A 24,317-nucleotide genomic window follows, 5' to 3' on the forward strand; every position below is an offset into this window, starting at 1 on the left:
ATTGAATTTATAGTTCAGAAAGGTTAAAGAGATTAATTTTTGAAAGGGGCTTATGTTTGGTTAATTTTTGAATGGGGGAATACTATGGCAGTATTAGATTCAAAAATCAAAAAGTTCCTGGAAGTCTGTGGAAGACCATTTGCATTTTAATTTCCCCAAACAACATGGGCCTGTCCATATAGTCACTAGGAGTCAAGCTTTAGAGGAGGAGTTGGCAACCATAGTCCTTTTATGACTTGTGGATTTTAACTCCCAGGATTCCTGAGCCAGCCATGCTGGCTCAGAAATTCTGGGAGTTGAAGTCCACAAGTCATAAAGTGGCCATAGTTCCCCACTTCTGCTTTAGAGAATGAATGTGTATCATTTCAATATCCTACTAATTTGGAAGTTGAAAACGTTAACAGTTCAAAACAGAAAAAGAGTACCTGGCACTTTGTGTCCTCTTATGGTTTCTCTGCTGCTCTAATATATAGTAAGCTGATGACATTATATACTCTTGACTAAAATTTCCTTCTCTTGCTCATGCACATTCTGAAAAATGTCCCTGTGATCTACATCATGACTAAGCTGCTTTATAATGGAGCACGGGTCTGCTGGAAGTGTACCTTTACGTATGGATTCTCAAACAGCAGTTGTCCTTAAAATTATCTAGGGCGGTTTGCTTGTTGTTTACTACCTCACAAACCTCAAGCATCAGTTGTTGTTTTTCCTTGAGGCTACACTCCAGTGCATTTTCTTCTGCTGAGCGGTATATAAAAACAACACATAATAGAATGATTTTCATTTAAACGAAGAATGTCCAGCTGCAGTGTTTCAAATAATCATACAAAATATACATGTAGATTTGATTCCATTTGACCTTTGAAGATAGAAGAATTTTCTGGGGTAGCATCTTGTAAATTTTAGAGACAAATTAGTCACAGCTAAGAAAATCAAATATATCCCTCACGGTCATCATCATCATCATCACCCTCATCTTCATCATCATCTTCTATTTCATCTTCATCATTCATGATATCATCATCCTCATCATCGGTCCATTCATGGAAATCACCACTGGCAAAATCCCCTGATGTCTCTAAATCTACACAGTGAAGAGGAAATATATATAAATATCTAATACATATATAGTTATGTTTCTTTGTGTTAAGCATTCCTACAGGACTGTTATTTTATTTATTGTCTTGGATTTCGACTCAACCTTAGAGAGCCAGTTTGGTCTAGTGGTTAGAGAACTAAGCTAGAAAGCAGTTCTAATCCTGCCTTAGGCATTAGAGCTGTTTGGGTGACTTTAGGCTAGTCATTCTTTCTCAGCCCAACCCACCTCACAAGATTGTTGCTGTGGGAAAAATAGGAGGAAAAGGTGTGTTGGATACGTTCATTGCCTTGAGCTATGAGTTATTTGGAGAAAATAAATAACAAATAAATGAAAACTCAAGGTGGGTTACTTATTAAAAATCAAAAACAATTAAACCCAAAGCAAAAGAAAATGATCACGAATGTCCAGAAAAAACACAACACAATGCATTTCAAAATAGAACAATAACAAAAACATTAAAATCAACAAAGAACTCAGCAAGCATCCTGTCTCAGGCCTGAAAGCAAAACCAAGTTTTCAAATATTTATAGAACAACCTCAAGGTGAGATTTGGGGTTCCAGAAGGCAAAAACAACTGGAGTTAGATGGTTTTTCAGATAACCAGGCCCAGGACTATAAGAGACTTTCTAAGTGATAACCCTCAACTTAAATTGCATACAGAAGCTGGCTGGCAACCAGTGCAACTCACAAAGTAGCAATGGCATACAGATGCATTCTGATATACAAATACCATCCTGTGTTGCCATATTTTTGACCATTTGTAGCTTCCAAATAATTTTCAAGGGCAATCCCATCTACAGCATGTTGAACTTAATCTAGTCTTGACACTAGGGCATGAATGACTTTCTGACCCATCTCTCAATCTATAAAAGGGCACAACTGGTGCACCAGATTAATCCATCCAAAGGTCTTCCTCCTGAAGCTGCCACCTGCTCTTCAAGATAAAGATTAAGCTAAATGAGAAAGTTCACTCCGATGTCTTCTTTGAATGTGACACGTACAGTATATTACCTGAGGCACATGTTCAAATCTTTTCCAAATTAATCTACAAATCAGCCTTCCCCAATGTAACATAAAGTGGTATAGATAGAGGTTGTGGCTTAATATACTGTATGTGGAGACACTCAAGTTGTGAAAAAATTAATTTAGATTAAAAACCTTCAAGATTAGTTATTGTAATGCTAGCATTAGCACACAGTTTTAATGGGAAAAAGGGAGATTTTGGAGACTTACCACAATCTGCAGCACCATGTGTTCGGGATCCTATTACCTCATTGCCATATCTGTCAACACACCAGCACTGGCCCGCAGTTCCATGACACTGAGTTGGTTTATAGTAGCCATCTTCATCACATAAAGGAATATATTGCCCTGAACAAGACCCAAAACCACAAATATCTTGCAACATTTGCAGCTTTTATATTATGACTCCAGTGAAGCATTTTGTAAAGGAGCTTACAACATTTAATGGATATTTACTTCAGTATAAGCACTTTTCTCCTGAATGTCTTTTAAATATCAAGTCAATATATCATGAAAGAGATTGGTTGCTATGCAAAAGAAAAAAAAGGAAAAAAAGAAAAACCTGGCACCGTTTAGGGATAATGAAACAGACTACAACTCATTCCAGAATATGTAAAGTTGATTATTTAAGAGTAAGCAGTCATCATGACAATTGGAAAGTTAATGCAAGACCAAAAACTGGAATAATGAAATTAAGGAGTGACTGAATGGTCCTATAGATTTCACCTGTACTCTTTGTATGTGTGTGTATACTTTATAGGTACCAAATGTCACTTCATAGACAAAGTCACGGCCCACAGATAATTTAATACATAAATTATATTAATTGTTTTAATTGGTGGATCTTTTCTTCTAAACACTTCCCTAATAATTTGACACATGCATTTTGAAAATTATTAATTATTTTCTCTGAAAAAATAATAATTAAAAATGTATTTTTCTTGCTCCCTCTATTGATAAATATAGGCTCTTTCTCTGTCTACACAAGTAATGAAGAAACCTATGTGTGTGCAGGTCTGTGTGACTGTTTTAAGGGTTCCATGAAATTTTTTAAATCTGTAAGCTACTATAACAAAAATATTGCTCTAGTATGGAATTTTGTTTTTCTTATCGTATTGCATGATTCAATGAATGAAAAGCTAATAAATCCTAGGTTGTATAAACAGAGGCATAGAATCAAGATCATGGGAAGTATTAGTACTGCTTTATAAAACCCTAGTAAGACCACATCTGGAATACTGCAGCCAATTTTGGTCACCGTACTACAAAAAAGATATTGAGACCTTGGAAAAAGTTCAGAGAAGAGTACCTAAAACGATCAAAATGGAGACTAAAACATATGAAGAACAGTTGCAGGACTTGGGTTTGGTTAGTCTAAAGAAAAGAAGAAACAGGGGTGACATGACAGCAGTATTTGAGGGGCTGCCACAAAGAAAAGGGCATCAAACTATTCTCCAAAGTACCAGAAGGCAGGACAAGAAACAATGGTTGGAAACTGACCAAAAAGAGAAGCAACCTGGAATTAAGGAGAAACTTCCTAACAATTAACCAGAGGAACGACTTGCTTTCATAAATCATGGGCGCTCCATCACTGGAGATTTTTAACAAGAGACTAGACGGTCACTTGAGATGGTATAGGTTCTCCTGCTCAAGCAGGGGGCTGGACTGGAAGACCTCCAAGGTCTATTCTATTCTATTCTATTCTATTCTATTCTATTCTATTCTGTTCTGTTCTGTTCTGTTCTGTTCTGTTCTGTTCTGTTCTGTTCTGTTCTGTTCTGTTCTATTCGTTTTAAAAGTAAAACGGTCATTCTAGCAATAGTTTAAAATAGCAGCACTATCTTCAAGAGGAGGCACAGTTTGAGTCCTCCACAAGTGACAAAGTGATCTCCCATCACTTGCCTCAACTCCTGCCAACCTAGTGGTCTAAAAACATATAAATGCAAGTAGATAAATAGGGACTACTTTGGTGGGAAGGTAACAGCATTCAGTATTTTGCCCTATGCTTTGCTTGCCACATGACTACAGAAACATCTTTGGACAGCACTGGCTGAATGGCTTAGAGAAATGGTGAATGAGTGCTGCTATGACTCGCGGATTAAGACCTGCAGAGACACCTTTATTTTTTACTATCTTCAAACTAATAATGAAATAATTCTAATAGCTTTCAAAGTGTTTATACATTCTGTTACTAGAATTTTGGGTCACTAATTTAGGATTCATGTTAATTTTGTATTGCAGTTTCACTGGAATAATTATGTAATCGACAAAAGCTTCAAAAAGTAACATATAACTTACCTAGAAACTTCTTTCTCCCTTGCTGTTTGTGAATGTTGCTAAGCAATGACTGGCAAGGTGGGTCTAGAATAACATTAGGCACATTAAAATTTAGCCAGGTATGACAACTGAAGAAAGTTTTGCTCAATTTATAAGTTTCTTTCAAATATTTAAAAATATTTGATTTTCATTATAAACTTCTTATCCAGAAGATAGTCGCCAAACTTGGTTTGCAAATCATTTTTCTAGACTGGGCTAAGAATATATTCTGATTCTGCTTATCCAGATTTCTACTGAAACATCATAGAAAAATCTTTCCATAAATATTAATACATTTGGAACCACTGGACTGAAGAAGGTTCTTTAAACCAGGGCTTTTCACCCATTGCACCACTTTTAGGATATGGCAACATCCCAATACCACCAGTCACCTAGCAAGGTGTCAAAAACTTGATGTCCAAAAAAAAGGAAAAAAGTGATAAAGTACAGGTAGTCCTCGACTTACAACAGTTCGCTTAGTGACTGTCCAAAGTTACAATGTGCCCCCCAAGCCACAGCCGAGCAAGACACCTGCCTGCCTGCCCGGCCGCACTCTTCCTCCTGTCCGAGGTTTTCATTGTTGTGAGCATTTCTATTAAAGATTGGCAGTGGGGGTGGGGTGGGCGGTGTTTGGTTTTTATTCCCCCCCATCTGCTGTGTGGTTGCAGCAGGTTTTGGTCACTTCACATGACCCTGGGACACTGTGACCATCATAAATATGAATCAGTTGCCAAGCATCTGAACGTAAATCACAAGACCCTGGAGATGCTGCAACATTCCAACTGATTGGTGCTTCTTCTGGGCTCAGCAGAAGCGCCAGGATCAGCAGCGAGCTGCAGCTGGAGCCTGGCACTGATCCTGGTGCTTCCGCTGAGCCCTGACAGCCCTGCAGCTCCAGCCATCTCTTGTTCAGGCTTTTGTGGTGCTGCTACTGGTTCAGCTCATTCCCCTCCTCCGCAACCTTTTCTAGGATGGTCGCGTACCACCTGCTAGGTGCCAATGTACCACAGGTGGTACCTGTACCACTGGTTGAAAAGCCCTGCTTTAAACAAAGTATGACAATTACAGGTTTGCTCTGCTATTTACATATCACTTCTGCAAACTAAATATATATGTAATTATTAATAATAGTAGATATCATCCAGTAGCCCTAACTTCTTTGAATTTGTTTAGGTTTTTACAAAGGTACATTCAGGAATGTCATTACATCATTATATTTTCCACTAATGAATTCTATTAAAATAATTAATGTATATAGAGTCTATTTTAGATTCTTAGAAAAACCCCATTCTGTTTACTCTTGTAAATTTTATTTCTATTGTTTCATGTATTTATATGTGTGTGCTAGTATGTGTACATACATTTGCTTAACCAAACTATACTAAAATTTTACAACCAGGAGAGTTTTAAAACATGCCGACATTTAATCTGTCAAAAATAGATATTATATAATAACTGACATTTTAAAGTATTACAGAAGCAAAATTGAAAAAGAGCAGAGCATATTTATTTAGCTGAAACTGCCAGTAACTATCTGCAGAAGCAAAACATTAGTCACATATCTGCATCCCAAAGACAAAAAGACAAAAACTTCTGACTTCCATTGAGAGAATTACTCACTGAAACCAGTGTTTGACTGGATTATGCCTTTTTGTACATGATTTGCCTTTGTATTTTTTGAGAATAAATCCCCAGGAATAGGATAGGGAAGTCTATCAAGCTGTCTAGTACAAGACAGAATGGAATGGGACAACTCGCTGCTGCCCACTTGCTGTGGCCAACTCACCATGGGACAAATTGCCGTGGCCAACTCACCAGGAGCTCACCAAGAGACAACTTGCTGTGGCCAACTTGAATTCAACAATTCAATTTATTTAAAATACTTAAAAATTATTTTAATTTTGTCATTCACATTGCATTTTATCCCTCCTTTTGCAACATTTATGTAATGATTTTATTCCATAATTTCTTTGATATTAGAGTAACTCTTGTCCTGCAGCTGCGGCAAGTTGACTGAGACAAGTTGGCCATGGCGGGTTGGCTGCAGCGAGTTGTCCTAGACCACGGGTCAGCACCCCGTGGCTCTCTTTCAGCCTTCTCCTGCAGCTCCCAGTCCTCCTCTGCCATTTGCAGAGAGAGAGAGTCAGAGACAGAGAGAGGCACCTGTGCTTCCCTTCTCTCTCTCCCTCTCTCTCTCTCTCTCTCTCTCTCTCTCTGTGTGTGTGTGTGTGTGTGTGTGTGTGTAAAAAAGAGAGTGGACTCATGCTGTTCTCGGAGAAGCTGACAAGCTTATTGGGCAGGGCTCCTGCCTTTGCTGCGTCTCCACAGGAAGCAGCAGAAAGCAGGGCAGGAGAGCCAGCACAATAAGAATGTGTGTCAGCTTGTCTGAAAACAGCATGAAGCCAGCTTGCCAGCTGAGCATAAGATCAGAGAGAGGGAGAGAGAGGGGGGGAAGAGAAAGAGAAAGAGAGGGAGGGAGGGAGAGAGAGAGAAAACTCATGCACAGCAGCCTTTATTTCTTTTTAATTAAACTTTTCAATCAAGGTCTCCCCCTTGCGTGTGTGTGCACGTGAGAGTTTTGCGGTTCCCGGTAGTTTTTTTCCCCTCTGGGAAACGGGTCCATGTGGCTCTTTGGTGTTTAAGGTTGCAGACCCCTGTCTTAGACCAAGACAGAACCATTCCCTAATCCTTGATCTTCTGCTTAAAAATCACTATTGCACCATGCAGATGGTGATATTGGTGGTTTGAATCAGACACCAAGCAAGTAACACTTGGGATATTTTCTTAACACTGTTGTAATGAATCTAGGATAGGACAACACATGTATATTGATTCTTTTGTTGTTGTTGTTATTGTTGCACTGTATTTTCAAGAACTAAATTAAACTGCCATAAGGCATCTTTTTTCCCCCTTTTTTCTATAGCTTTCAACTGTTTGAATATTATTTTAATTGCTCACCTTGCTGCCTTTGGAAACAGTAGCACCATTCATTGTTTGATATTAAACTGTCCTTGTAAGTGTCACAAGAATTGAAGAATGCCTTGGTGCACTGCTCATTCTTGTCAAGATATATACTTCCAAGTTCTGATTGGTCCAAAAGTAGGTCATAGTTTGTATCAAGTCTGTTAAACATCCAGCCAAGAGACTCCTTGCAAATTGGTAAAATGCTGGTATCAAATCCTAAGAGACAAAGAGACCAAGCAATTAATTCACTAATAAAGGCATAGCTGACACACGTATCAACAGAATCAGCAGTGTCCTTTCTCATGGAAACTGTTTTATAGCATAAAACTAGATCAGGTCCGTGCTAACAGTGTTTAGCAAGGCTACTAGATGATGCAAAATTTGAAAGGACTACTAAATAGCAGCAACACTAGTTCTTTGCTCTAATGTTTTGCTGTTATCCTCCTGGAATTTTGCAAAGTAGATCTGGTAGCCTTATTGTTACTTAGTATTTTATCATTTGTTTGTTTCCCCAATTTATCATGTGTCTAGTTCAAACACAGCAAGTATTATTTAAAAAAAATCTACTAATTGCCAACTTCAAAAATTAATAACATGGATTGCAATTGAAATTAATTCATTAAAAATCCTGTTAAATGGCCTTATATAGCATGATCTTCAACTACCAAAAGTTCTGCAGGTATTTAGCATTCTGTTAAACATTGTTGTTGTTAGCTGCAAAGTCGTGTCCGACCCATCGCGACCCTATGGACAACATTCCTCCATAGGGAATGAATTGGAGCAGATGGACAGATTCCCTCTGGAGAAGATGATCCTGTAGGTAACTCAGATCCTATACAGTAGGCTTTATGGGTTATTAACAGCAATAAATTGTTAACTGATTGAACTGAACTTTGAAAAAACACTACCAACTAACATCTGCAACATATATATATATATATATATATATATATATATATATATATATATATACACACACACACACACACACACACGGACACACACACATACATACATACACACACACACACACACACACACACAGACACACACACAGAGTGCTTTTTTGTAAAAGAAAAAGGTGCCGGAACATGAGGTCTTTGATGGTCTCTGAACTTGGTTGTTAGAGAGCATCAAGGAGTCCACAGTACAACTTGAACTACAAATATTTTCTTCTATTGATGGAATACAGATCACTACATTCTGCACCAGTATAATATCTGGTTTATTTTCAAGGGCAGTTTCATGTGGAGCATGTTGTACTACTCCAACTGCATTAAGAACACGAATAACTAGATGTCTTGCCACAGAAAACTGAAAGCAATCATGCAGCCCATCCTTCCCTCTAGGTACGGCTCCTGTATTTCATCTCACGTACTGTATTTCTTTAGTAATTTAAATCTGCCGAAGATTACCTCCGTATTTCCATCATTTCCATGTTTCAGAGTTTGCTGAGATTCATGGCAGATTTGCCTGCCATTCTGCTAAGAAAATATCCCAAGTGTCTTCTGGAAATCATACAGATCCATATGGCATTTACCATGGATCACACATTTATAGACTATTTTAAGAAATATAAGGCTGTAGCAAAGTTATTATTGCATGTCTATATTCCTTCTTTGTTCTCCTCTGTATTGAACAGAAAAAGAACAGAACAGGAGCATACTTCATTCACAGCAAGAGCTTCAACATCTGAACTTGTGTGTTCTTTGAAAATCGCCCATATCCTTATATGAACTTTAAAACAAACAGGAAAAAATACAATAAAAATGAAATATAATTTTAATAAGAAATGCAGCAGAATTTCACAAAAGAATGTATACGAGTTTTATACTGTATTTCCTTCATTTTTTTTTCTCATGTTCAGTTTATATTATATTTGCTCTGGATTATGTTAGAACAGAGATTTTCTTCAGGATGAAAAACATTATTGAACTAACCATTTGAAAAGGAAAGTAGGCCATTAGAAAGTTAAAAAAGAAAGAAAGAAAAATCCTTCATATATTTCATTGAGATAAGCTAATGCAAGTTAAAACACACAGATGTCTCTTTGGAAAAAAGCCTTGATAAGTCAGATTTAAACTATTCTTCTCTTTGTGTTGTTTCTGAAAATGCTCATTGTGGAGGGGCAGGAACAACAGTGGGCTGGTCATAAAATAGGCCTGTTACCAATTTTGTATATATAAAGGTAAAGGTAAAGGTTCCCCCGCACATGCGTGCTAGTCGTTTCCGACTCTAGGGGCCGGTGCTCATCTCCGTTTCAAAGCCGAAGAGCCAGCGCTTGTCCGAGGATGTCTCTGTGGTCATGTGGCTGGAATGACTAGATGCCAAAGGCGCACGGAGCGCTGTTACCTTCCCACCGTAGTGGTCCCTATTTTTCTACTTGCATTTTTACGTGCTTTCGAACTGCTAGGTTGGCAGAAGCTGGGACAAGTAACAGGCGCTCACTCTGTTACGCAGCACTCGGGATTCAACCCGCCAAACTGCCGATCTTCTGATCGACAAGCTCAGCGTCCTAACCCACTGAGCCACCACGTCCCTTATATTTGTATATATAGCAGCCCATTAATTTCACTTTGTTCTGCTTCCTTCCTTTCACAGAAAATGCAACATTCCAGAGATTACTATGAATACCTTTACATTGTTTAAGGCCTTGGTATTTCCACTTCAGTATTAGCAATTATGATGCATTAAATTAAAAAAAGCTAAAATATGCCCACAGATACAGGTAGTCCTCAATTTATGACCACAATTGAGCCGAAAATTTCTGTGGCTCCTATGAACCAGTTGTCAAACATCCGAATGTAAATCATGTGGCCATAGGGATGCTGCAATGGTCAGAAGTGTGAAAAATGGTCATAAGTCACTTTTTTCAGTGCTGTTGTAACTTTGAACGGTCACTAAATAAACTATTGTAAACTGAGGATTCTTTTTTTTAATCTATAAGCATCATGGCAAACCCCAAAGTTGCATGCATAATAAACAGGTGACTATTTCTTTGTCCTTGATATATCTTTTTCAGATATTGATACAGGAATGATTTAAGTTTTTATGGGATATTGAAAAAAAAAGCTGGCATTAGACACTGATAAGCAGAGAAAGCAGCAGAAGATATAGTAGCTAATGAACTGAAGTAAATTAAATCTATGAATAAAAGTCTGATACACTGTGGCATGTGCCACAATGGTTAAGCACAGTTCTCAGAATAGTAACAAAATATTAGGTAACTTTACACAAACCACTTGTTTTATGCTCAGCTTCCTATTTCTGTCAGAGAGACAAAATGATTAGTTACCCAGCACTGTTTAGCCTATGATTAAGGAGTAAAAATAAACATTAAAGAACAATAATTAAGAGAATAATTAAAACAAGAAAAAAGTTAAGGAAATGTTTGGTCCATTAATGGGAGAAACTGGCAAGAAGGTGACAAGCAACAGGAAGAAAGCAGAACAACTTAACTCATTTTTTTGCATCCATCTTTACACAGAGGGGGAAAAAAACAGTCCAACCTACTAAAAATAGTACCGTAAAAATCAGATTAGAAACACAAGTTAAGATAGGCAAGGAAATGGTAAGTGAGCACCTGTCTGCCCTAGACGAGTTCAAATCACCAGGACCAGATGGATTACACCCCAACGTTCTGAAGGAACTGGCAGATGTGATCTCAGAATCACTGAACTATATCTTTCAAAGATCCTTGAGCAGTGGGAAACTACCACAGGACTGGAAAAGTGCTGATGTAGTTCCCACCTTCAAAGAAGGGGGAAAAATGGATCCAGGACTATCAGCCTGACCTCAATACCTGGGAAGATTCTGGAAAAGATAATCAAGCAACGAATCAGCGAACACCTAGAGGCAAACAAACTCATTACCAAAAGCCAACATAGGTTTGTCAAAAACAGATCATGCCAGACAAATCTTATTGCACTTTTGACCAGGTGACAAAATTAGTGGTGCCCCAGGGTTCTGTTCTAGGCCCAGTGCTCTTTAACATCTTCATCAATGATTTGGATGAGGGGATAGATGGGGAACTCATCAAATTTGCAGATGACACCAAGCTGGCAGGAATAGCCAACACTCTGGAAGATTGGCTTAAGATACAGAAGGATCTTGACAGACTTGAACACTGGGCACTAACTAACAAAATGAAATTCAATGATGAAAAAAGTAAAATTCTACATTTATTTATTTAATCCCATTTATATCCCGCTCTTCTCCGAAGACTCAGAGCGGCTTACAATTTAAAGCACAAATCACTGTGCTTAGGCAAGAAAAACCAAATGCACAGATATAGTATAGGTGGTACCTTGCTCAAGAGTAGTAACCATGAGCGGGGTCTTGGAGTCCTAGTGGACAATCACTGAAATATGAGCCAGCAGTGCTGGGCTGCATTAATAGAAGGATGGAATAAAGATCACATGAAGTGTTAATATCACTTTACAATGCCTTGGTAAGGCCACACTTGGAATACTGCATCCAGTTTGGTCACCACGATGTAAAAAAGATGTGGAGACTCTAGAACGTGTACAAAGAGCAACAAAGATGATCAGGGGACTGGAGGCTAAAACATATAAGGAACATTTGCTAGAATTGGGTATGTCTAGTTTAATGAAGAGAAGGACAAGGGGGGACATGATAGTAGTGTTCCAATATCTCAGGGTTGCCACAAAAAAGAGGGAGTCAAGCTATTCTTCAAAGCATCTGAAGGCAAGACAAGAAACAATGGATGGAAACTAACCAAAGAGAGAAGCAACCTAGGACTAATTTCCTGACAGTTAGAACAATTAATCACTGGAACAACCTCCCTTCAGACGCTGTGAATGCTCCAACACTGAAACCATTTGTCTGAAATGGAATAGGGTTTCCTACCTGAGCAGGGGGTTGGACAAGATGACCTCGAAGGTGCCTTCTAACTTTTTAAGAATAATTATTATTGATCATCGCACAGTCAGCCAGATGTTCAGACTGGATTTGGCATTCTTGTTTACCTATCAAGTCCTTACCAAGGACCTGGGATAGGCAGATGTGGATTTTTGATGGTATTATAGATATCATCACAGGATGGAAACAGTTCCTAGTAAGGCTGCCTTTTGCAATTGACTAATGGCGAATTTGTCAATCCCAATGGTGTTCAAGTGGTGCTCCAGTTGTTTTGGGATTGCACCCAAGGCGCCTATTACTATTGGTACTACCTTTGCTTGCCTTTGCCACAGTCTTTCTATTTCTATTTGTAGGTCTTTGTATTTTGTTATCTTCTCCAGTTCTCTCGTCTATTCTGCTGCTCCAGGCATTGCCATGTCCACTATCCAGACTTTTTTGTCTTTCTTATCGAAAATTGTTAAGTCCGGGGTGTTATGTTGTAGGTTCTTGTCTGTTTAAATTCTGAAGTCCCAGAGCAGTTTAACTTTACATTTTCTATGACTTTCTCTATTTTATGATCCCATCAGTTCTTGCTTACAGGCAAATGATATTTCTTGCAGATCTTCCAATGCACCATTGTTGCTACTTTGTCATGTCGCTGCTTGTAGTCAGTCTGTGCAATCTTCTTGCAGCAGCTTACCAGGTGGTCCACTGTTTCTTCAGCTTCTTTGCATAGATGGCACTTACTGTCTGTTGTTGTCTTCTCAATTTTGACTTTGTATGCATTTGTCCTTAAGGCTTGGTCTTGTGCAGCCAGAATTAGTCCCTTGGTATCTTTCTTCAACTTTCTTGCTCTTAGCCATTGCCAAGTCTTGTTATTATCTGCTTTCCCAGCTATTTTTTTAATGTACTGGCCATGTAGAGCTTTGTCTTCCCATGCCTCTATTCTGTTTATCATTTGGTCTTGTAGGCCAGTTTGGTCTCTCCAGTAGTCAGTAAGCCTTCCTGATATACTAATTTCAGTGCATCTTCATCATTGTCTTTGAGATATTCTTCCAAAGCCCAGGTGTTGATTGCCTTCACAGTATTTCCTCCATTCAGTTTGGACTTTAAGATCTTCTTCACTCTCTTGATGTATTCACCTCTAATCTTCTTCTTGACTTCAGTGTGCTTGTTGTTGTCAGCTTGAAGGATGCCCAAGTATTTGTAGTAATCTTCCTCATCCAGACTTTTAATGTTATTTTTGTGGGGCATCTTGATTCCTTCAGTTTTCACCATTTTTCCTTGTTTGAGAGTAAGTGTGGCACATTTGTCCAAGCCAAACTCCATTGCAATATCTTGGCTATATATACGGACAGTGTTCAGCAGCAATTCTATTTCAGATGATGTTTTTCCATACAGCTTCAGATCATCCATGTAAAGGAGGTGGGATAGTCTGGGAGATGTTTTTGATGTTTGATAGCTATGTCCTGAGTTATTCAGTATTGTTGACAGAGGAAACAGTTCAATAACAAGTAGTAGTGGTGATAATGAATCTCCTTGAAATATTCCTCTCTTGATATTAACCTCTCCCAGTCTTTCACCATTGACCTGCAACTGTGTCTTCCATTGTGCCATCAATCTTTGCACAAATTTTCTGATGTTTCTACTGACTCCTGTTATTTCTAGGCACTTGATTAGCCAGTCATGTGGCAGAGAGTCAAATGCCTTTTTATAGTCAATCTATGCCACATTCAGGTTGGTCTTCCTTTTCTTGAAGTTTTCCAAGATCATTTTGTCTATTAGGAGTTGATCTTTTGTTCCTCTGCTATTCGGGCGGTTTCCTTTATGCTTGGATGGAAAGAGATTGTTTTCAACTAGATGCTGTTGTACTGCATCAGCTACCACATCAGTTAGCAATTTGAAAGTTGTTGGTAAGCAGGTAATTGCCCTGTAGTTGCCCCTTTTGCTGGATTTTTCATTATTAGGTAGGTTTTCCCAGTTGTTAGCCACTTTTCAATTTCTCCTCCTTGTAGTATATTGTTGAACTGTTTGAAGCCGCATCCTTATTGTGTTTCTTTGGATTATCCCATATCTACTTCCAGAACTGCACTGTTTCTTCCTTGTCAGGTACTGACTGATTCATCACAGTTTCTCCATTGATGGACTGGTAGAAACATTTCTGATTGGATTGAAATTGGAGATTCTGCCTATAATTTGCAACTCAAGCTTCATATCTACTGATTTTCCTGGCTATAGCTGTTATTTGCTGCTTTATTATTTCCAGTGCTTCCTTGTTTCTAAGTGGTATTTCTTGATTAGGTATTCTTTGATCTTCTTGTTCTTCAGCTTTTCTTTCATCTGTTCTAACTTGCTTGCATGTGATCTTAACTTGCTGATCTTATTTTCTAGTCTAACCTTCCATTTTTGTGGTGCACTGTTTGTTTTTCTTTGTTGATTTTGCATCCCAGGTAATCAGTTATAACTGCAGCTGTGCTGTACATTAGTTGGTTTGTTTCTTGCAGTGAATTGGTGCTTATACTTGATATTGCAGTATTTGCATCTTTTAATGCTTGTGCTAGCTGTTTCTTTGGAACAAGCTTCAATGCAGGCAGCCTTATTCTATTGTTTTTGTGTTGTTCTAGATGCTCAGTTATTCTTTGTTTCAATTCTTTTATTTCTTTACTTAGAGGGCTTTGTTCTTCCTGAGGAAGAGGTGCCTGGTTTCCAAATGAGAACAGTTGTATATCTCTGCTGGATTCCTTCACTGCCAACTCCCCCTTGCTTGCCTCTACATTCTGAATTACTTCTGGCAAGGCTTTGATTCCTTTGCCCTGGGTAAATCTTTACAGTTCCTCCAATTCTGTTTCTGTGAATACTTTATTTCGTATTATAAATCAGCGTTGATTTGCTAGTCTCTGTTCTGTTATTTCTGATTCTGGATGTTGTTCTTTCCAGAACTGGTGCATTCATTTTAGATATCCTCTTCTTGTTGGACTTGATCTGTAATAATAGATTATTATTTCTTTGTTTTCAATAACTGTGTATTTGCGATGGGTAAACACCTTTTCTTCCAGTAGTTCTGCAGCTGCTGGCCCTGGTTGCTCAGCCAACAGTACTGAGTCCTGTAGCCCATTTTTCACCAGATATCCAGGAACTCCAACATCTGGCATGGACCTTGTTAACCCGGGCGACATCTGAGCCGATATGGCATTCTGAAATTTACGTCTCACCATATTTTTATGGGAGAGACACTCTTTGTCTGACTCCTCTGATGAGACCTGTCCAGTATGGTTGAACCTCTAGCATAGCTCTCATCTTCCTCAGAGCACACAATCCCCACAACAAGGTAGTGCCTCACTGGGGGATTATTATTATTGTTATTATGTGGACGTGTGAAGCTCTTTTTCTTATCAGGAGAAAAATGCTTAATAATAATAATAATAATAAACCTTTATTGTCAAAGTACAACATGTGTACATTGAGATTAGCTGAGCCTCCCCCCGTGCTCCCTCCCCCCAACACACAGTGAAAACAAACCCTCCATCCTACCACACCATGTGAACCAACTACACCACACACCAGCCTCCCAAGTCAATTCTGCATAAGTTCACAGAGATTACCGTATATACTTGAGTATAAGCCGACTCGAGTATAAGCCGAGACCCCCAATTTCACCCCCAAAAACTGGAAAAAGTTATTGACTCGAGTATAAGCCGATCCGCCATTCTGCAAGCCTCTGCCGCCAGCAGAGGCTCGATCCGCCATTTTGCAAGCCTGAATACACAGGAATACCCTGTGTGGCCGTGGCTCTCGGGGAAGCCCTGGCTGTCCGCTTCCTCGCTCCACGCTGCCATTCAGGGCCCGCGCATTCCCCGGGCAAATCGCGGCGCCCAGTAGGCGAGGAAACACGCCCGGTCCAGTCGCCCCCCCTTCCCTCAGGAGACGCGAAGCAACTGACCGCCCGGAGCTTACCGAGGACTTGCGCGTGGCCGAGGCTTCGGTGCTTCCAGGATCGCGCGCACCTCTCCCAAGCCATCGCCGTCCGGAGACCTGCCGAAGTTTGGGGAGGTTTGGGGAGGTGCGCGCGCACCTCCCCAAACCTCCCCAAACGTCGGCAGGTCTCCGGACCTCCGCGCCCTGCCTGCCTGCTTCTTTCCGCTGCGGAAAGAAGCAGGCAGGCAGGGTGCGGAGGAACGAAGACCTGCCGACGTTTGGGGAGGTTTGGGCTCCTCCCCAAACCTCCCCAAACGTCGGCAGGTCTCCGTTCCTCCTGCCGACGTTTGGGGAGGTTTGGGCGCCTCCCCAAACCTCCCCAAACGTCGGCAGGTCTCCGTTCCTCCGTGCAGACCTGCCGACGTTTGGGGAGGTTTGGGCGCCTCCCCAAACCTCCCCAAACATCGGCAGGTCTCCGTTCCTCCTGCCGACGTTTGGGGAGGTTTGGGCGCCTCCCCAAACCTCCCCAAACGTCGGCAGGTCTCCGTTCCTCCGCGCAGACCTGCCGACGTTTGGGGAGGTTTGGGCGTCTCCCCAAACCTCCCCAAACATCGGCAGGTCTCCGTTCCTCCTGCCGACGTTTGGGGAGGTTTGGGCGCCTCCCCAAACCTCGGCAGGTCTCCGTTCCTCCTGCCGACGTTTGGGGAGGTTTGGGCGCCTCCCCAAACGTCGGCAGGTCTCCGTTCCTCCTGCCGACGTTTGGGGAGGTTTGGGCGCCTCCCCAAACCTCCCCAAACCTCGGCAGGTCTCCGTTCCTCCGCACAGACCTGCCGACGTTTGGGGAGGTTTGGGCGCCTCCCCAAACCTCCCCAAACCTCGGCAGGTCTCCGTTCCTCCTGCCGACGTTTGGGGAGGTTTGGGCGCCTCCCCAAACCTCCCCAAACCTCGGCAGGTCTGCGCGGAGGAACGGAGACCTGCCGAGGTTTGGGGAGGCGCCCAAACCTCCCCAAACGTCGGCAGGAGGAACGGAGACCTGCCGACGTTTGGGGAGGTTTGGGGAGGCGCCCAAACCTCCCCAAACGTCGGCAGGTCTGCGCGGAGGAACGGAGACCTGCCGACGTTTGGGGAGGTTTGGGGAGGCGCCCAAACCTCCCCAAACGTCGGCAGGAGGAACGGAGACCTGCCGACGTTTGGGGAGGTTTGGGGAGGCGCCCAAACCTCCCCAAACGTCGGCAGGTCTCCGTTCCTCCGCGCCCTGCCTGCCTGCTTCTTTCCGCTGCGGAAAGAAGCAGGCAGGCAAGGCGCGGAGGTCCGGAGACCTGCCGACGTTTGGGGAGGTTTGGGGAGGCGCCCAAACCTCCCCAAACGTCGGCAGGAGGAACGGAGACCTGCCGACGTTTGGGGAGGTTTGGGGAGGCGCCCAAACCTCCCCAAACTTCGGCAGGTCTCCGGATGGCGGTGGCTTGGGAGAGGTGCGCGCGATCCCGGAAGCACCAAAGCCTCGGCCGCGCACAAGTCCTCGGTAAGTTTTTTTGTTGACTGGAGTATAAGCCGAAGTGGAATTTTTCAGCCCAAAAAGTGGGCTGAAAAAATCGGCTTATACTCAAGTATATACGGTATATCCCATTCAAAAGCCTAACAGCCCATGGATAAAAGCTGTTTTTCAGCCTGTTGGTATGGCTGGCTATATTCCTATATCTCCTACCCAATGGTAGGAGAGTAGATACCGTCCAGGGTGTGAGTCATCCCTGAGAATTTTCCTCACTTTTCCAAGGCAACGAGCCCTGGCAATGTCATCCAGTGGTGTCAGGGAACAGCCCACAATGTCTTGTGCTGTGCTCACTACCCTCTGTAATACTTTCCTGTCCGCGGCTGTCAGACCAGCATACCAAACCACAATACCATACGAGAGGACACTCTCTATAGTAGACCGGTAAAAGAGGGTCATAAACCATTGTTCTACCCTGCTCTTCCGCAAGACCCTAAGAAAGTGAAGCCTCTGTTGGGCCTTTCTAGCCACCTGGGTTGTATTAACTTTCCAGGTCAGATCTTCACAGAGGTAGACTCCCAGAAATTTAAAGGAGGAAACTCTCTCCACACAGTCATCCCTGATGTAAAGTGGGGCAGGTTCCTCCTTTTTTCTCCGGAAGTCTAAAGCCATCTCTTTTGTCTTGCCGATGTTTAGGTGCAAGTTGTTGTTACTACACCATATGGATAGTTTTTGTACCTCCGCCCTGTATGCTGTCTCATCCCCACCTGTAATAAGACCCACCACAGTTGTATCATCTGCGAACTTATCGCAGTGGATGGGTCAGATGATACACAATCATATGTGTATAAAGAGTACAGGTAGGGGCTAAGCACACAGCCCTGTGGTGTGCCAGTGCAAAGCTTCAGGGAGGTGGACAAAGCAGACCCGACCCTCACTGTTTGTAACCGGTCCCTAAGAAAGTCTTGAATCCAATCGCAGATGGCGGGGGAGAATTTCAAGTCAGTCAGCTTCTCGATGAGAATGCTCGGCAAAATGGTGTTGAAAGCCGAGTTGTAGTCAACAAAAAGCATCCTGACATAACTTCCAGGTTTCTCGAGATGACTTGCTACAGAGTGTAAAGCAGTAGCTATGGCATCCTCTGTCGACCTATTTCCCCTGTAGGCAAATTGATGTTTATCAAAGTCCAGTGGGAGGCAAGTCCTAAGATGTTGGAGAACCAATCTTTCCAAGCATTTCATGACTACAGACGTTAATGCAATAGGTCTGTAGTCATTCAGGCACTCAACTGCAGTTTTCTTGGGGACTGGGACAATGGTAGCTGCTTTCAAGCACGATGGTACACAGGCTGTTTGCAAGGAGATGTTAAAAATCCTTGTCAGGACCCCTGCTAATTGGTCGGCACAATTCCTGACCACTATCCTCAGCACCCCGTCTTGGCCTGCGGCTTTGCTGGGATTCACAGCCTTCAATACAGCTCTCACTTGGTGTTCACACAGGGTGAGTGGCTGAGAGTCAGAAGGCCGGCCAGCAGAGGCTACGGGGTCTGGTCTTTTTACCTCGTAGCGGGCAAAGAAGATATTCAGCTCCTCAGAAATTTGGGTAAAATAATAATTGTAACTAGGTATATAATGGCTGCTTTTAATCAGGCTGGGATCAATTTGTCATCTTTCAAAAGGATGCTTTCATGAATATATGATACATTTTAGACTGAGATTTTTCTGTTGCAATAAATAGATTCTCCAAAGCTCACAACGTATTACAAAACCATACATACAAAACACAACATATTACAGAAACTTAACAGGAAAAAACACAAATAGAGATATCTACATTATGTAAACTATCATCAAACTTTACAAAGGAATGAAAGGGAATTTCATCATATATACAATCTCAAAAAGTGCTTGGCAACTGCATGTAAGAAAAATACAAAATATATGAATAACATTTGGTTGTCTTCCTGAAATCAGACAAATTGATAGCTTGTGAAAACTCAACTAATGTGGAGACTTTCCAGCTACCAAGCATTTTGGCTGTTGTATATTTATTTCTAAAATTTCCAAAATAATAACAAATTTTATATAATCAATGTTTCCAATGATCAATATTGATAAACTTATTTTTGATGAAAATGGTTTTCACTGTACTTGAGTTTTTCCTTACTTAGCATAACTTCAATTTTAAATGCAGAAAACCAGTAGAAATGCAAGCAGTTTTAGTTCCTATTATATTCAATGCCATTTGGATCTTCCTTCTGCTCTGTCTGAAAGCTTTTTAAACCAAATGCCTTCCAAGATGGAAGCTCATTTTCCAGTATGATGTTGATACTGTCATGGTTATAAATATCCACTTGGTTTTCTTGGAAGAATATTGCATCAGGTTGTTGTTTCCTTGTGTAAAATTTAGTTCCTCATCCATGATTCATCACAATTGTGGATGAATTCTTGGGGGGGGGGGAGGGGAAGCTACATTCTCAACAATAGAACTCATAGCATCCTTGGAAAATCTTCTTCACCATTACAATGCAGCAATCCATGAAAGGGGCTGAATCAAAACATTGCTTTGAAATCTATTCTATATAATATGGTTTGTTTTTAAAAAGGTGATAGTTAAAATAGTTATTTTTAAATATGAAGACCGCTTCGTTCTTTCATTTTGTTCTATCCTCATAAGTAGCACAGGGTCAGTGTGAGTTGGACAGCCAGATATATTTTCTTAATAAAAATAAATAAATAATTTTGGAACAAGAATTAAAGAAATAGTCTGTTCAGTTTTACCACTTGATATCATGTTCAAATATTCCCTTTCCTGCCAATGAATAACATAAACCTGGATCCTGTGTGTATCGGTCTCACTACTACTGAATTATAATGCAATGGTGCATAAATTATATATGCACTGTTGCAGTCACACAAAGAAATAAAATACAATTAAAATCTAATGCAAATCTGTACAAATAAGTACCTGAAATTAAACCAACATGAACAAATATTCAGAATATTTAAAAGTGTAAATAATGAAACTAACAAGGAAAGCAATTAACAGCAGAAAGCATGTATTAAACAAGACAGGAATTGGCTTGTTGTATTACTGAAGAGTCCAGTTTTAACGCTTGCAAAATCTGCTAAAGTAGATTTTCTCTGTAGGCTTCCCAATGTTCTTCAGTAGGAAATCCATTGTCAAGCATGTCACTGTTCATAACCTCATAAACACAGCCTAGAAATAATTACAAATTCTGCTAGTTTTGATTTTATTTCTCTGTTAAGATAGTACCATTTATTAACAATTGTTATGTTACTATATGCTATTGAATACTATCTGCCACTTCAGTCCAGTGCTGTCCAGTGCTGTCTGACAGCAAAGTAACATTCATCAGTGAAATCAATTCTACCTAATATAATTCCATGCTCCAAAAATTGGAGTTCTGCCCTCAGGGCTGATATTTGTAGAATATAAATAATTATGCTTGTGTAAAATCCCATTTCCATTTTATGTATGTATAAAATGTATAAACTTATCATATGTTAAATCCCATTCCTATTTTATGCACATGTGCAATATGCATAAAATGTATATGCATACATGAAACCCCATTCAGGTTTAATGGACATGCTGCTTTAACAGAAAGACATTAATTAATAGTACTGTATACAGACCGCTGTATCCTAGCAGTTGAATGAAATGGCCTAGCAATCCATCCATCCATCCATCCATCCATCCATCCATCCATCCATCCATCCATCCATCCATCCATTCATAAGGGTGCAGAACCTGTTGATAAATCTAGGTGTATACTGTTACATGCTAATACATACACATGCTTCTATTATCTGCAGGGCAACATTTTAAGAACATGAATTTATCGAAAGCATCCTAGAAAGGGTTTAGGAAAACAAAGTTTGAAGTTTAATGAAAAATAAAATTCCTTCTAAATCAGAGATTCTTCCAGAGACATATTAAAAATTGTTAAGTGCTTACTGCTTCTTTCAGGCCTTTGCAAAAGTCTAGCTCTCTTCTGAATTCCACTCTCATGAAGGGCCTTGAACCAGTCTCTCAATCGATTTGCAACTTCTCTGAACTCCAAGTCGCCACATGCTGAAAAGCAAAATAAAACGCCCTTTAATCTCCACAGGCTGCCTAAAAATTAAATCTTTCATATTGTAAATAAGTGGAAAGTAGCTACAGGCAATCATTTTGTTATAACTTCTATTCCCTCTTTCTTTTTCTATAAATTTTTTTATAAAATGTAATTTACATAAAGTCTTTGAAAAGTTTTATTTGCAATTATTCCTTTATAAATTATTTATAACCCTTTAAAATTACAAAATAAAACCATAAAAAGGGTCTTACTGAATCTGCCTAGATTTCTATCTCATTCAAATTTCCATGTCACACAATGGCCAACTGGATATATTTGGAAAGCACATAGCCATTGATTATAATCACTGGAAGTGAATTCATCAAATGTGCGATGCGATAGAAAACTCTTTTGTCTATCAAGCTCTCTATTTGGCTTCAATGAATCTCAAGTTTTATGAAAAAGAGATAAGAATATGCTATTTAAACTAAACATTATATATATATATATATACATATATATATATATATATATATATATATATATATATATATATATATATATATATATATATATATATGTATGTTTGTGTGTGTGTGTGTGTGTCAGACCCATCGCGACACCATGGCCAATGTTCCTCCAGGCCTTCCTGTCCTCTACCATCTTCTGGAGTCCATTTAAGCTCACGCCTACTGCTTCAGTGACTCCGTCCAGCCACTTCATTCTCTGTTGTCCCCTTCTTCTCTTGCCCTCAATCTTTCCCAGCAATAGGCTCTTCTCCAGTGAGTCCTTCCTTCTCATTAGATGGCCAAAGTATTTGAGTTTCAACTTTAGGATCTGGCCTTCTAAAGAGCAGTCAGGGTTGATCTCCTCTAGGACTGACCGGTTTGATTGCCTTGCAGTCCAAGAGACTTGCAGGAGTCTTCTCCAGCACCATAGTTCAAAGGCCTCAATTCTTTGGCACTCAGCCTTTCTTATGGTCCAACTTTCACAGCCATACATTGCAACTGGGAAGACCATAGCCTTGACTATACGCACTTTTGTTGGCAGGGTGATGTCTCTGCTTTTTAGTTTAGTTTAGTTAGTTTAGTTTTATTATATTTATATACCACCCTTCTCCCGAAGGACTCAGGACTCACTTTTTAGTGTGCTGTCTAGATTTGCCATGGCTTTCCTCCCCAGGAGCAAGCGTCTTTTAATTTCTTGGCTACAGCCTCCATCTGCAGTGATCTTGGAGCCCAGGAAAATAAAATCTGTCACTACCTCCATTTCTTCCCCATCTATTTGCCAGGAATTGAGACGGCTGGATGCCATGATCTTGGTTTTCTTAATGTTAAGTTTCAGCCCAACTTTTGCACTCTCCTTCTTCACCCGCAACAGGAGGCTCTTTAGTTCTTCTTCACTTTCTGCCATTAGAGTGGTATCATCTGCATATCTTAGGTTGTTGATATTTCTCCCGGCAATCTTAATTCCAACTTTTGATTCATCTAGCCCTGCCTTTCTCATGATGTGCTCTGCATATAAGTTAAACCGGCAGGGTGACAGTATACAGCCTTGCCGGACTCTTTTCCCAATTTTGAACCAGTCAGTGGTTCCGTGTCCAGTTCTCACTGTTGCTCCTTGACCCACATATAGGCTTCTCAAGAGACAAATAAGATGGTCTGGTACTCCCATCTCTTTAAGAACTTGTCACAGTTTGTTATGATCCACACAATCAAAGGCTTTAGCATAGTCAATGAAGCAGAAGTAGATGTTTTTCTGGAACTCCCTAGCTTTCTCCATGATCCAGCATATGTTGGCAATTTGATCTCTAGTTCCTCTGCCTCTTCGAAATCCTGCCTGTACTTCTGGTAGTTCTCGATCCACATACTGCTGGAGTCTAGCTTGTAGGATTTTAAGCATAACTTTACTAGCATGGGAAATGATTACAATGGTGCGATAGTTTGAACATTCTTTGGCATTAGCTTTCTTTGGAATTGGAATGTAAACTGATCTTTTCCAATCCTGTGGCCACTGTTGAGTTTTCCAAATTTGCTGGCAAATTGAGTGTAGCACTTTTACTGCTTCGTCTTTTAAGATTTTGAATAGCTCAGCTGGAATACTGTCACCTCCACTAGCTTTGTTGTTGCTCAGTTTTTCTAAGGCCCACTTCACTTCACATTCTAGGATGTCTGGCTTGAGGTCAATGACCACCTCATTGTGGTTATCAGGGACGTTAAGCTCATTCTTGTATAGTTCTTCTGTGTAATTTTGCCACCTCTTCTTAATCTCTTCTGCCTCTGTTAGGTCCCTGCCATTTTGGTCCTTTATCATGCCCGTTTTTGCATGAAACATTCCCTTCATCTCTCCAATTTTCTTGAAGAGATCTCTGGTCCTCCCTATTCTATTGTTTTCTTCTATTTCTTTGCACTGTCCATTTAAGAAGGCATTCTTATCTCTTCTAGCTATTCTCTGGAATTCTGCACTCAATTGGGCATATCTTTCTTTTTCTCCCTTGCCTTTCACTTCCCTCCTTTCCTCAGCTATTTGCAAAGCTTCGTCAGACAGCCATTTTGCTTTCTTGCATTTCT

At 40.5% G+C, this 24,317-nt stretch overlaps 1 protein-coding gene across 4 annotated transcripts in view; it reads right to left on the reverse strand.

The window, feature by feature from the left end:
• Positions 1 to 378: 378 nt before the first annotated feature.
• The window catches only part of SPOCK3 (SPARC (osteonectin), cwcv and kazal like domains proteoglycan 3), a 149,717-nt gene continuing 125,778 nt past the window's right edge, over positions 379 to 24,317 (reverse strand). For 3 of the 4 annotated variants that reach the window (XM_081332498.1, XM_081332496.1, XM_081332499.1), the window contains 5 exons: positions 21,648 to 21,764; positions 7,397 to 7,618; positions 4,421 to 4,483; positions 2,333 to 2,470; positions 379 to 1,084 (listed from right to left, as the gene is read on the reverse strand). In XM_081332498.1, coding sequence (XP_081188624.1) covers positions 933 to 1,084; positions 2,333 to 2,470; positions 4,421 to 4,483; positions 7,397 to 7,618; positions 21,648 to 21,764 — 692 coding nt within the window. In that variant the 3' untranslated portion in view covers positions 379 to 932. The remainder of the gene's footprint in view (positions 1,085 to 2,332; positions 2,471 to 4,420; positions 4,484 to 7,396; positions 7,619 to 21,647; positions 21,765 to 24,317) is intronic. The other variant, XM_081332497.1, reaches the window with a different exon arrangement.

This window comes from Vipera berus, assembly GCF_964194415.1.
Source record: "Vipera berus genome assembly, chromosome: 7".
In the NCBI taxonomy this organism is placed as follows: Eukaryota; Metazoa; Chordata; class Lepidosauria; order Squamata; family Viperidae; genus Vipera; species Vipera berus.